The 14,240-nt window shown below is 44.6% G+C and overlaps 1 protein-coding gene across 3 annotated transcripts in view; it reads right to left on the bottom strand.

Annotated features, from left to right (window-relative positions):
• LMO4 (LIM domain only 4) overlaps positions 1–6,461 on the bottom strand; it is a 16,606-nt gene extending 10,145 nt beyond the window's left edge. Inside the window, exons 1-2 of one of the 3 annotated variants that reach the window (XM_012464799.2) lie at positions 6,144–6,461; positions 3,147–3,385 (exon numbers count right to left, since the gene is read on the bottom strand). In XM_012464799.2, coding sequence (XP_012320222.1) covers positions 3,147–3,382 — 236 coding nt within the window. In that variant the 5' untranslated portion in view covers positions 3,383–3,385; positions 6,144–6,461. Of the gene's footprint in view, positions 1–3,146; positions 3,726–6,143 lie in introns of those variants that run through there. The other 2 variants (XM_012464800.2, XM_012464801.2) reach the window with 2 other exon arrangements.
• Positions 6,462–14,240: the final 7,779 nt, after the last annotated feature.

Here is a 14,240-nt window from a genome sequence, read left to right as displayed (position 1 = left end):
AGCCGCCCGCCGGCTGGGCGCTCTAACTGCGGCCTCGGGCGGCGCCGGCCCGGGTGCGGACGGCCCAGCGAGCGAGGACCCGCCGACGACCGCCACCCGAGCTTCCGGCGCGTTTCCTCGCCCTCCCCGGACCCGGAGCCCCACCCGTCGGTCTCCGAACTTCCTCCTCTCGCTGCACTTTCCGCGCCAGTCTTCGGGCCCGAGGTGGGGGTGGAGGAAAGAGGGTTTGAGAAAAGAGAAACGGAGTTTCCAAAGCTACTTGGGGCGCTTGGGTGGAGCTGAGGGGTCGGGAGCCGGGGGTGGGGGAGGGGGCAGTCAGGACAAAGTGGGGGGCATGCAGACGTTGGTCCCTTTAAGGCCCACCCTCCCCCTCCGCTCTACAACCCCCGCTTCATCCTTTTCCCTCCCTCTCTTAGAGGCCAATTTTGTTAATTAAATGTTTTGTTTGCGACGCAGCTCTCATTCATTGCGGACACGTCATTCGGAGCAGATCTAAGCCAGAGACCAGATCTCATTAGATAAAGCCCATCAGAACTAAGAAAATGGAGGAGCCACTAATTAAAGCTTTTAATTGTGCGGATTCGCTGCAGCAAGGCAGCCGCTTTATCTGAAATCTTGGAGGGAGAGGAGGCAGAAGCCCAGCTCTGCCCAAAGACACTTGGCCGCCGAGGGGGAGGGGACTGGTGAAGTCGCCCCCTCCTCTTGCAGCCCCCTCCCCCGCCCTCTGGCCGGCCTTTCCCGGCTCTCCCGCAGTTTTAGCAAGTCCTTGTTTGTTTTCAAAAAACCACAATCTCAGAGTCAGACAGTTTAAAAGCCCCTCAGTAAATCGCTCCGTGGTCTCAGCCGGACCTAGGGGTCCCCTTCACCTGGTGGCGCGCGAGCGATTACTCCACTCTTCAGCAGTGGTCCCTGCGGCATTGAAAGCTTCTCCAACAAGTGGACTTGAGGGAGACTGGGGAGGGGATAGCTGAGAGGAACAAGAACGTCTGCACTTGCCCACTTTCCCACCCTTTGGGCATATTGATGGGCTGAGAGAAGGAACACTGAAGGAAGACCAGTAATCTCTTAAATTGGAGGGGAAGAGGGGCTCAGCTGCTGGTGAGCCCTGAGCAAGGTGTGAGGCCATCAATCTGGTACTGAGCTAGACCTCATCTCTCCTAGAAAGATCTAAGGTCCTCGGGGTAGCATCTAGTTCAAGAGGGAGCCTGGCTCCAGTTTCCAGATTCAGAGGGAAAAAAGGAAGTAAGAACGTAGATCCTATTAATTAAGGCTCAGGCCTGGGCACACATCCTCCATTGCTCCATTAGGGCACAGGAAAACACCAAAACGTTATTTACATTTGGCCCCAAGAATAGAGAAAGGCATGGACACAATTCCCAGGGAGCCACTTGCCTAAATTTGTCCTGGGGGAATACAAGTGGACCCATCTTCTTTTTAATTAGTTGTAATCAGAAGCGAGGGGTTTTTGGTTTTTATTTTACTTTTTTAAGGCACTTGGAGAAGAGATGAATATGTACCATTCACGCAATCTTAACTCAATTTTTCCACTTCAAACCACACTCCTTTTACCACACAGTTTTGCTTTCTATTTAATTACAATACTGTCAAAGCTCATGGCATTGCTTGGAAGGAGGACCAGAAAGCATTACCCATGTTCCCTCTGATTTTCCAACATTTACTTCTAAAAGAACACTTAGTGAAATTAATGCTGCCATCTTAATTTAAAAATAAAAGCCCTCTCCCTTCCTGTATTTCTTTTACTTGACTGATTGAGGATGCCAGCAGAGTGGACACAGGTTGCATTATCAAAATAACTAAATGTCATTTTACTCCATCATCTTACACTAATGATATCACTGGGGTAAACATATCCACACTCAGCTCCGAACTGCACTGGGATCTTCTGCAATATTAGCCGCAGAGTAAGGCGAATCACAATGGAGCTAAACTTTGAACAAAATGTCTCATCCATTGATTAACCCACACTGAAGAAGAAAACTGTCTACTAATCACTTAAAAGAAAAAGGTTTAGGACAAATTTACATAGGATGAAATTCTTCCTAAAAGTGCGATTTTCTAGTATCAACTGTGTGCGTGTGGGTTTTTTTTTAATTACTGGATGTTGAAACAGAACACCTCTTAGAAGCATTCATGTGCATCAGTCTATCAAACCATTTACTCAAATTAAATGTGTAATCCTTCAAATGCCTCCTTTCAAATTAATGAGTTTAAGTAGCTTGAGTTCACCTGAAAAGATCCTATAGGCACCTGACCTCCTGAATGCTTTCCATTAATTGCACTGCAACTTGTTGGAAAAGACTGCTTACATGGACATATGAATGTTCCTATACATTGCTTTAAAATGCAAGATTAGTATAATTCTATAGCCTCTTCTTCTAAATCTCTTTTGGGGATCAAGGGCAGTGATACAAACGACAACAAAAAAAAACCCAAAACCTGAACATGCTTCAACTGAAAAAAACTGCAAATTCTACATCGCAAACCACACACTAACTGAATTATTGCAAGCCTATGCGTAACAGTATGAAGAGAGACATTACCACTAGGTTTTATTTCTTGGGGTTTTTTTTTCTATGAGAAGAATTACAAGTCTTTAAACTGATGGATAATTAGCATTTTTCACAAGGAGCACAAAGAACCAATCAACTTTCCACTCAAAAAAGTTTAAAGATGCTTATGTAAATATAATAAGCCATAGCCATAGACAAATCATTTCTCAAAAACTACACTTGTATTTTTAAGTCAACCTTTGTCTCCGTGGGTTCCTACCGTGTTTTAAGAACGCAGCTTAACTCCCGCTTGAAATGTTTGCTTTTAGCTGAAAGTCCAGTTGAGGATGACCACGTAAAACTCTGGGACCAGAGGGTGCTCAACCTCTGCACATCTAATGGCCCAGTCCCACCAGACGGTCTTTACTTAGTATGGCATTTGCCATTTATTTGCCATCATATATTGGAAGACTAACACATGCTTCCTGAACCCCTTAAATTCTGTCAACTAGATTTTTGAGGTGAAGGCTGCAATGTATTCCCATAGGTGCCTACTCCTTTCCTCACAACCCTGATAACCTTTGGCTTTGCCATTGCTCTGCTCGCCCTTCTCCAGGAAAGGCAGCAAAGCCTTACCTAATGTAGTCATTTCTGCAAAGGATCATGCCGCTCTTGGTGTAACAGGACGTGCCGATGTCGCCCAGTTGCGCCTGGCAGCAGGAGCACTTGAGGCACCGGCTGTGCCAGTAGCTGTCCATGGCATAGAGCAGAAAGCGGTCCGCGATCTTGCCCCCGCAGCCTGCGCACCGCTTCCAGGAGAGGGAGCCGGCCGTCACGGGGGGCGGCTGCGAGCTGCTGCCCGGATTCACCATGGTCTGCAGAGGGCGGGAAGGGGACAGGGAGAGAAAGACAAAACAGGGGCGATGGAAAAGTTAGTAATCGCCGGAGGAAGAGCAAGCCCATTCCCCTCCTCCCCCCAGAGCTGCTGGAAGGAAGCAGCAGGGCAAGGGCGGGAAGGAGGCTGAGAGGGAGAGGGAAGGAGGGAGGTTCGCCGGCAGCAGCCGCCTGTTTACTTTTCTCAAGCTTTGTTCTGGGGCCACGAGCTCCTCTCAACTTTCCTGAGCTTGCCGCCGCTGACAATTTCAGCTCCGGTACTGTCAAAACTCCGAGAGCAGGCTCCGCGGCGCGCTCCACCCCTCGCGGCGCCTCCTCCCAGCCCCCGCCTCCGCCCACTGCCCCCTCCTCCCCTCCTCCGCCGTCCGCCTTCAGCAAATGAGGGTCAAACCCACCCACCGCCGCGCCCGGCCCCTCCCCAGCCCCCGCCGAGCCCCGGGAGAGAGCCAAGAGGAGTGGGGAGGCGGCGGCCCCGCCGGAGCCTCGTTACCTCCCGGGCGCTGCCCTGGGAAGTGCAGCTGTAGTTCACAAGTTGGAAATAGTTCGGTTTTCCGAAAGAGAAGGAGGGAGGGACGAGCAGACGGGAGATGGAGAGCGTGGTGGTGGGAGGGAAGGCAAGGTGGCGGGAGGGGGGTGCAGTGTGTAAAGTTGCGAAACTGGTTTTTCGTATTTTAAGCAACACCTTTCACATGCCATTGTGGTGACCGCCATCTCCCATTATTGTTCCAAATCTCATTTCATTTTGAAGATCAATGAGTGTTTTCTCTGGGTTTTCAGGACACAGGCAAGAATAATAGATCATTGAACTTTAGGATGCCTGTTAACTTCCTATACAAACACTCTCCACTTTGGTCTCACTAATCTGCCCTTGATCAGCAATTTAAATGCTAAAGCTTTGTTCCTCCAAAAGGGGGGTGGGGGGGCAGTGTTACAGATAATGTGCGAGAAGGCACCATTAAGGGATGCACAAGTTATATTCGAGCCTGTCCTGCAGTCACCAAAAACTGCTTTAAAAAAAATTCCCCCCTTTCTAATGAATGCCACAAGAGATGCAACTGGGGTATAATATAGGAATCAATTTATAAAGCTTAGCCTAAACCGATTAATTTGTTGCCTTCAATCTCGAGTCCAATAAAGTCCTAGTGTTCCTCCAGTCACTTATTCTATAAAAAGATCAAGTTATTTACTGCCAATTAAGCAGCCTGTTTTGTCTTTGTCCTCAGTAAGCTGAGAGTGTGGGCTCCCCCTGAGGCTCCCGGCTATCTGCTCAAGACATTCAGCTGATACCTCAGAAGAAGGCGAAGTTTGCCTGTCCCCGGCCCAACTTGGCTGCTGGAAAAAAACGAGGAAGAGGGAACGAAACAAGGACTCTGGTTCCTTAAATAGGCCGATTTTAAACACATTTCCTCCGAAAGAGTCCCGGAACGTGTGTCCAGTGACCGCACAATAAACCAGAATAAGAACTGCACCAATTAAGCTGTAACAAAACCCTGAGACTTTGGAAACAGGACCACTCTAAAACCCATTAGCATTGCATTTATCCGAATGCATCATACCTTTATGTAAATTGATTTATCTGATGCATTTACTCGAGGAATTGCTTTTTGTTACAATTTCAGCCCTAACCCAAATGAATCTGCATTTCCTGCCCTAGGTCTTTAAACTGTTCCCCCCCCCAACCTCCCAACGTTTTAATCGCTCCGAATTCCTTTTTAAAAGGAGAGGGAGGGAGGAGATTCCAAGCTCTTCCCCGCCCCCATCTTTAGTGAGAGGTAAATATATATGTATTTTTTTTTTTTTTTGAAAAGGAAACATTACACTGAGAAAAGCATCCAGTAACCCCATTAGCTAAAGCTCTTAAGGACAAGCAATACCTTAATGCTGATTAAATCTAAAAGAGATGAATCAAGAGGACTGACCAGAAACTGACTCCCCTGATAACTAAGGACGGGCCCTCATCAAGTTTCATTTAGAGTTGGAAAAAAAAAAAGAAAGCTTTTAAGTTAAATAGGCTTATACTCTAGTAATTACATAGCCAAGCAATTTAGGTCCTGGGATAGTCAGTGAAATAGAAAGCAGAACTGGCAGCTAGAGGCAAAATCTGCCCCCCTTTAACAACGTCTCTGGTGTTTTTTAATGGAGACCAAGGGAGGGACAAACGTAACGCTGGCAATTTGTAGTACAAAAATGGATGCTTAATTCATGTCTTGATTTTAATTAGGTGATTCGCCGGATTTCTCCTGGATTGGAACAAAAGACTTATAAACCAAAAGGAATTTTTTAAAAAGAACCAGCAATACCAAATCCTGCTCACTTAGATCCTTCCTGCCACTGTTTCAAAAATAGTGTTTACTAGAAGGGGGGGGTATCGTGACTACTCCCACCTCCCCCAATACACTACTTCTCATACTGAAATCCTCATCTAAGTACCCCTTGCCTTTCCCTTATGAACCAGAAACATCCCCACCCCCTCTAGGGTCCCCACCAGCCCCGTTTCCAAGAAAAGCCCTTTTGTAAGCAGGAACCGCTACAAAGCTGGCGGCCCCGGGCTGCCCTCCGCGGAGCTTGCAGGCCGGCCTCGGTAGTTTCAGACTCGCGCTTTATCTAAGCCGACGTATTGTTTACTTGCAATTTGGGACGGTAAGGGTAAGGAAGCCAAAGAAAACAGCCCTGGCCCGAATGGGCCCCCTCCCTCCCTCTCCCCGCTCCCGGCCCGCGGCTCCCCAGCCGCCCCCTTACCTGCTTTTCCCCTATATTGCAATTATTGCGAGAGGCGGCGGCGGCGAAATGCGAGCGAAGCCGCTCGGCTTCCAGGGAAGGGGCGCCTGGGCTGGCGGCGCTGGAGAGAGGGAGGGAGTTCTCGCAGAAGCAGGAAAGGGGAGGAGGGGGCTAAGGGCGGCTTTTTTTTTTTTTTTTTAAATCGCGTTGCTCTGGGGCGGGTTGGGGGCCCCCGCGTAAGTGGCAGGCGGCCGGGAGAAGAAGTGTCAGTCTCAGTCCTCGTCCTTCTCCTCCGCCTCCGGCTGCTCGCGAGCAGCTGCAGGAGCCCTCAACCCGCGCGGCGCGGCTTCAGGCGCGGCGCAGCGGCAGCAACTGCTGCAATCGCTGCTGCAAGTTTGGCAATGTGGCTTCACTTTGTATATTCCCCCGCCCGGCGGCCCCGGCCCCCGCCCCCGCTCCTCCCGCTCCTCCTCCTCCGCTGCCGCCGCCTTCCTCCCTCCCGCGCGCTCGCTCGCTAGCTCCGGGCAGGCAGCGGCGGCTCGACTGAGCTCCCTACACCTCCGGCCCGGAGCAGCCGCAGACACAACAGCCCCGGGAGCGGCGGCGGACGGTGCGGAAGCCGGCAGGCGGGCGCGCCCAGGAATCGGGGCTGCGGCCGGCCGTGCCCGGAGCGCTGGAGCCTGCGCCGCTGCCGGGGCTGCTGCTGCCCGGCTCGGAGGCGGCGGCGGCGGCGGCGCTGGCTTCTAGCCTCTAGCCGGCTCGCTCGCTCCCTCCGCGGCTCTTACACATGTGTTACTGACAGAGCAAAATCCCAACTACTCCCCGGCTCTGCCGCCGACGTCAGCGACCCTCAGCCACTGGGCGGCCGGATTGTTCAGGCGGAATAATAAAACCTGCCAATCCGGGGAAGGACAAAGGGATGACTGAAACGAGACTCGCGGGGCGGGGGAGAGAGCGAGGCGGCGGAGCGGGCCGACCGAGGAGAAGGGAAGGGCCCGAATCAGGTGGGGAGAAGTGACCCGGGTGCCTGGCGCCGGGGACCCGCTTGGGCTGCCCTTCGCGACCCGGGATCCGGAGCCGAGATGCGAGGGGGCCGCACCTGCCTTCTCAGCGCTCGGGGACCTTGAGGACCCGCGCTCGCTTGCCCCTCGGGGACTGCCATCCCCTCGATCCGAGAGGGCACCCTTAGGAAACTTCTCATCTTTCTCAGAAATGGGTCTCTTCCTGTTTGGGAAAATAAGTCCTGCGTCTTAGGGCAGTGGACTTCTGTCCCCCATATGCACACGCACACCCACAATACAAAAGAGGATTTTTGTTGTTCTTTAATTCTTGACATTGGAGATTTGTGAATCGTAGTGGAAGCTTAGTTAACGAGGTCGAAATATAAGGGAAGTAATAGTTGCTAGCTAAATACTTCCTACTTACCCTCCCTCATTCCCCCATTTACCCGAGTATAAAAGTGCCTAGCAGACATTTCATAGGTCCTTGTCACTTGCTCGTGATGTAGGAGCACGGTCCTTATTTTAAAAGTTGACGAAAACTTAAGGGAGAAAGACTTGCCCGACCACCCTCCTCACTGTGGAGGATGAGAGGCGGAAATTCTCATAGCCCCCCCAAAGCAATGGAAGTAATTGCAAGATTTGCAATCTCACAGCCTCCGGAGAGTAAGAAATGTCACTTCTACTATAAATCAGGTTTTGAGGAATGCTTTTAGGGTGCTAGCCTGAGAGTATTTTTCCAAGGCCGAAGCACAACCTAGATGCTTGAATTACCTAGGCATTCGCCTTTACTCTGCCAAATAGGTTTAATAAATCTCCAAACTGAGGCTAATATTAGGCCTGATTATTGTTAGTAAGTTCCAGAGAGATTTTTCTGGTGGAAATTATCATGAAAGTGCAAAGCCCTTCTGCTAAGTATCATTAAGTAAAACCAGCCTTGTGGGACAAGTTTTCATATTGTATTACACACAGTATTGCTAGATTGAGGAAAGGAACCTGAAGGAGAATCTGGTGAGACAATGCAGATGCTGAACGTCTATGGTTTTAGTGTCTATTTGGGGGATTTCTGTCTTTCAAACCGTCAAAATGAATACGGCTGCATAAGAAAGAATAATTATTGCCCATACAATCAGGTAGAGGGCATTTTAAGTATCAATTCAAATACTCGTTTTTTAATTCTATCTTCTTAAAATTAAATGAATTAATTTTATTGATTTGTATTTAAAATTGCACTGTTATGATCAATTCACCTTGTGTGCATATAAAAAACATTTTTTAATAGTAATTAAAATATCCTACACAGAAAACAGCTGCAGATGGGCATGATTAAGTGGGTCTAAGGACCAACTTAGAAAAGATGTAATGCTGCTTGAAGATTAGTCAAGAAAACTCAAACCAAATGAGGAAAGGAACCCCATAAACGAATAATACATTTTGAATTCCCTGGTTCATTTTCAATTTGTTAATAATTTATAGTAAAACAAGATGACACAAGATCTTAGTGGGGGCTACAATTAAGTTATGATTTGTTATGTGCAAGTAAATTTCCTTCTCTGGACCTTACTTTTCTCATGTACAAATGAGAAAATTAAGCCAAATGGTCTTTAGTTTTCCTTTTTTAAAATGATTTTCTTAGATAGAACACATAATACATAGATGTATAATGAACTGTGGTACTTTTCAGTAGTTTTCCTGAACTATATACGCTAAAATGAAATCTTAATTCCTGAAGGGAGTGTGAGAAATTTAACCAGACACGTGTTCAGCCATCACTGAGTGATTATCCAAAGGATCCCAGTAGTTGTCTGTGGAAGGAGAAAAGTGAGATGGCTAAAACTTTGAATACAGAGCTCTAGGCTACAAGGGCCTACAGTTTAGGGGGTGGTTTTAGTGCTTCAGCTCTAATTCTGTGTGGAGTGAGGTCTTTAAATATGTCCTGGCAGATTAGAGTGGGTGGGAGTGTATTACCAGAGAGCTTTATTTGCTGATGTGTGGTTATAGAAATACAAAAGCGATAATGGCTAACAGTCTCTTCTGAGAGATAGGGAGTAAATACATTCGCTGTAATCAAAATTCAGGTGTACTTTAACTACAGCGCCACCTCTCGGTAGTCTTTATTTCTGCATTCTTTGCGTTTAGCAGTCCTTTTTCATCCTGATTTGTGGTCTGAAAGTGCCTGGTTGAGTGGGTAGCAGTGTCAATCTTTTATTTCCACTGATACGAGACACAAAAACCGTGCAAACACACACAAATTCATTATGGGTAAAGAAATTCTGTATTTGGGTATTCTTCAAACAAATATTAAAAACAGTGCATAAAGTGATATTCCTGGTATAAAGTAAAATTGTCTAACTCAAAATAATGTTACATTGTGCCTCACAGTTCAAGAAAGCTCTGCTGATATCACACATTAGTCATTCAGCCTACTCATCAGCAATGAGATATAAGGGTATGAGGCTTTGAAAAGAAAGATACATGTAAATGGTTTCTTTCTTGAATCCTAATTAAATGTGGGAACCATACTGATCCTAGATCAAGCCCCCATTTTCTCCAGTTGCCCCAGAATTCTTTGTTCATAGTTTCCTTTCTCGCTTATGTCCTTCAATCATAATCTTTCTTTTCTCCAAGTGACAGTTCTCTAAGAATCTCCTCTGGACAGCCAGAGGTTCTCCACAGACCTGTGCAGCCTTTAATGTCTGGAGAAAGTCTAGACTATTTGATGCTGATGTGACCTCCAAGACAACACGCCCCAGCTCTCTCTCAGGAAAAAATATTCTGTCCTTTTAATGTCAATGCAAAATCGTTTTTGAAGAAAGTCTTTTTAGGAAGGAAATTTTTTAAAAAATCTGCTCACCTTTACCTTTATTGCTGTCATCACAGAGATCCCTTGATATTGAAAGTTTCCTCCAACGTGAATACAAAAAGCTTGAGTCTAGGACAACAATTCCAAAGTGTAAAAGGTGTGGAGCGAAAAGGGAACAGTAGTTACCAACAGACAGAACCCAAGGAAGAGGAAGGGCAGGTTAGGTCCTGGGACAGTTTTTTTTTGTGGTGGGGAGTATGGCACAGTAAGTAGAGTCAGGGACCTGCTGCTTCATTTAAGGAATTTACAGCCACAGTGGCCCATACCTGTAATCCCAGCACTTTGGGAGGCTGAGGCAGGCGAGTCCCTTGAGTTCAAGACCATCCTGGGCACCATGGCAAAACTCCATCTCCACTAAAAATGCAAAACTTCAGCTGGGTGTGATGACATGTGCTCGGAGTCCCAGCTGCTCGGGAGGCTGAGGTGGGAGGATCACCTGAGCCCTGGAAGTTGAGGCTGCAGTGAGCTGTGATTGTGTCACTGCACTCTAGCCTGGGCAATGGGAGTAAGGCCCTGTCTCAAGAAAAAGAAAATAAAGAAAAAGAAAAAAAGGAGGAGAACTCAACATCTTGAAAAGCCTATATTTCAAAGAACCATATCTTGGCTTTAAAATTGATATTTAATAATACTTTGATTTTACTGACTGCCTTTTTAGTCTTTCTGAAAATTCTTTATAAATATCTCACTAAATGTTTCATATGATAAATGTTTCTAATAGTTGCCTTATTAGAACATTTTTATTTGTTTTTTGTTAAAGCAATCCAGGTGATGTTTGTAAGTATCCCACCAAATTATGTTAATCAGTATTAACTACTATTTTTAAGGTAATATATAAGCATAGTGAAGAAGTTGATATTATGGCAATAAAATAACAGATCACTGAGGAAAAGGAAACAGCATTGACATTGTTGTGAATGGAAATATAATTTAAGATGTAGATTTTGATTTTAGTTATTCTATTTGATTAAGGCATTTGAAACTCCTGGAGTTGATGGAAAGGTGAAAAAGATAATAGGAAGGAAGAAAACACCTCTGTGACCCAGCATTTTGCCTGATTTAGCAAGACCATTTGAAAATAGTGTCATGAATGACTCATTGTCTTCATACAGTTTATTACCGTAGCAGCAGGACGTTACAAATCCCCCACATTTGCCTCAGAACTATCAGCAAATCTTTTTTTTTAGACAGAGTCTCCCTCTATCTCCAGGCTAGAGTGCAGTGGTGCAATCTCAGCTCACTGCAACCTACCTCCGCCTCCTGGGTTCAAATGATTCTCCTGCCTCAGCCTCTCAAGTATCTGGGACTACAGACGCACACCACCATGCCCAGCTAATTTTTGTATTTTTAGTAGAAACGGGATTTCACCATGTTGTCCAGAATGGTCTCGATCTCCTGACCTCGTGATCCGCTCACTTCGGCCTCCCAAAGTGCTGGGATTACAGGCGTGAGCCACCACACCTGGCCATGTTAGTGTCAGTTTTAATCCTAGTATTGATGTAATTAAGCTTTTTCTCTGTGTGAATTTGTAATAAGATGTGTTTCAAAGTACAACATTGGTTTCTATTTGTTCACCAAAAAAAGTTGATGAAAATATGATAATATTTATGTTATGATAACATAACATCACTATTCATCCAATTGTAATGAATGACCCTGTTGGCATTAGGGAAGTACAATCCATAGCTGTCCTTGGACTTGCAAAGCACACATTTCTACTCTATATAGAGCCATAAATTTTTTAGAATAAAAAGAACAACCAGATATGGATTTTTTTAAATAATAAAATTGAATAACTCAATTGACTAAAATGTGTTCCCTCCACACAGAGGTACACATTATAACGTCATCATTTATATTTCTCAACATAAATCAAATTTCATAATAAAATTGTTTTTGATGAATCACCACTTCTTTTCTAGCTTCCAAACATTCTGACAGAGAAAGCAAATTTGTCAATTTCTCTGTGTGATAAGAAATCACTGAAAATATATTTAAGACCTTTAGTCTAAGATAATAATTTTTTTGGAAGTTTTGTTTAAAAGGAAAACATTCAAGTGAAGCCATTTTCAAATTTGGAGAAATAACTGAAGAATAAAATAGACTTTCTTTTCAGCATTTTTTTCAATGCCATCTGCTATACTCTCTGACAATAAGGCCAGGAGAAGTCATTACAGAACAATACTCTGGAAACAATTTGTTTCAAAAAAGAATGAAAACTTAAACAACACTACCTTCATACATGTTTGTTCTAATGACAGCGTTAAAACACCCCAGCATTGTCCCCAGATGCCTCTCTCTGTCCTCTTTTTATTGCTTTTCTCCACTGAGATAACATTTAACACTGCATTGAAATTCCTACTTACTGCTTGTGTCCAGTAGTAAATCCTAGCACATTATTAGAATATCTGCCTGTTATCAGCTCAGTCAGGGAATGAATTATTGACTATAACTCATTGCTGGGAAGACTACATATGACACTCCAGTGAAGTTTTGATAATTTCTAGAAGTCATGGTAATTTATGGAAGGGGGTTTTGATTGATCTCCACCACCTATTTTGCACCTATCAGTAAATAGGACATATATTGATGGCCTACTTGAACTCCATTAACAATATGGGGAAATTCACGATTTAACCATTTCTCTTTTTTTCTAGTATGATTTCTGTTAAAACGGTCACTTAGTTTCTATTAATTTTTGTCTGGGTGGTTTACTCCTGAGAGGGAGGAATCACATATCTCAACTACTGAATACATAACATCACTATTCTAATAATGATTTAGATATAGTCCTCATTTGTAGTTATACCAGCCTCTGCCTTTTGGAAAGAAAGCCCTGATATCGTTGGAACAGATGGAAGTGGAGCAGAACAAATACTGAAAGATTTTAAAAGGTCTCTTCAAGTGTTGTAATACAGCTGATAGAATCAAAGAGAATTTTTCGAATTAATGGATAGTAGGCAAGTTAGTTATTTGGAAAAAAGTTTATAGTGTGTTTTGATATAAAATGTACAGATACCATTTAGTAGGATATAACTGTCCCTTTAAAGTTCATTTGCCAGAACCTTAAATAACAATCACCACCAATCCCAACTCTCTTAATTTTAGGTTGATTTTTCTCCTGTCTCATTTTTTTGCTGGATTTCTCCAAATTCAATTATTTCTCAGGGTAAACTCTACTAGACAAATGTTTCTTTTATTTCCTTACCAAGTTTTCATCATTGTGATTTCATTATTGTTTTATTTACTATGTGAATTGTTTTCTAGAAAAACAACCAGTATTTTCAGCTCTTAATATGTAATATAGCAAGCAATATAAATAATAATTTAAAATTTAATGGTTATTTCCCAGATGACATTTAAAACATGTCTAGATTTCTAGAAATTTTATCTTGTACCCAGTAGTATTTAATAATCTGATGCAAAAATAATGGTGTCTCTTTTGCCAGGGCAGTCAAGATTGGAGGCGGGCAACTTGACTGAACACTTGGCTTAAAGAAAATAATTCTTTTTTCTATTTTATCTTAATTTAGTAGCTTCTAGCAGTCATCTAAACAATCTTAAAATTAAAAGATAATGTTAATGGGAGAGACTGTTGTCATAGGATAATGGTTGCCTGCTGCTAGATTAATGCAGTGGCAATAATACTGGAGCATTTGTTGAAAATAAAGGGAAAGACAAAGCCAGCAGATTTATTTTTAAAGCAGGTGTCATGGATCCTATGACACCATTGTGTGATAATTACTTTGTTTTAATTTTACCAAATGGCTGATGGAGAATGGCCCCTTTCCCTGATGGGTGTGGGATGGCAATGACCCTGGCTGCATCCCCATTACTGGAGAGCAATACTTTGTGTCTAGAGGATACTGTTGTGTGATTCTTCCAATCAGAAGACAGTTTCTCTTTTTTTTTTTTTTTGAGACGGAGTTTCCCTCTTGTTACCCAGGCTGGAGTGCAATGGCGCGATCTCGGCTCACCGCAACCTCCGCCTCCTGGGTTCAAGCAATTCTCCTGCCTCAGACTCCTGAGTAGCTGGGATTACAGGCACACGCCACCGTGCCCAGCTAATTTTTGTATTTTTAGTAGAGACGGGGTTTCACCATGTTGACCAGGATGGTCTTGATCTCTTGACCTCGTGATCCACCCGCCTCGGCCTCCCAAAGTGCTGGGATTATAGGCATGAGCCACCGCGCCCGGCCGACAGTTTCTAAAGGCTGTGTAATTTAAATAAACAAATACCAAAAACGCACAAATAAATTT

Source organism: Aotus nancymaae, unplaced genomic scaffold (assembly GCF_030222135.1).
Source record: "Aotus nancymaae isolate 86718 unplaced genomic scaffold, 86718_ANA_hifiasm-v0.15.2.pri h1tg000007l, whole genome shotgun sequence".
Classification (NCBI taxonomy): domain Eukaryota; kingdom Metazoa; phylum Chordata; class Mammalia; order Primates; family Aotidae; genus Aotus; species Aotus nancymaae.
This window is presented reverse-complemented; position numbering and strand designations above follow the sequence as displayed.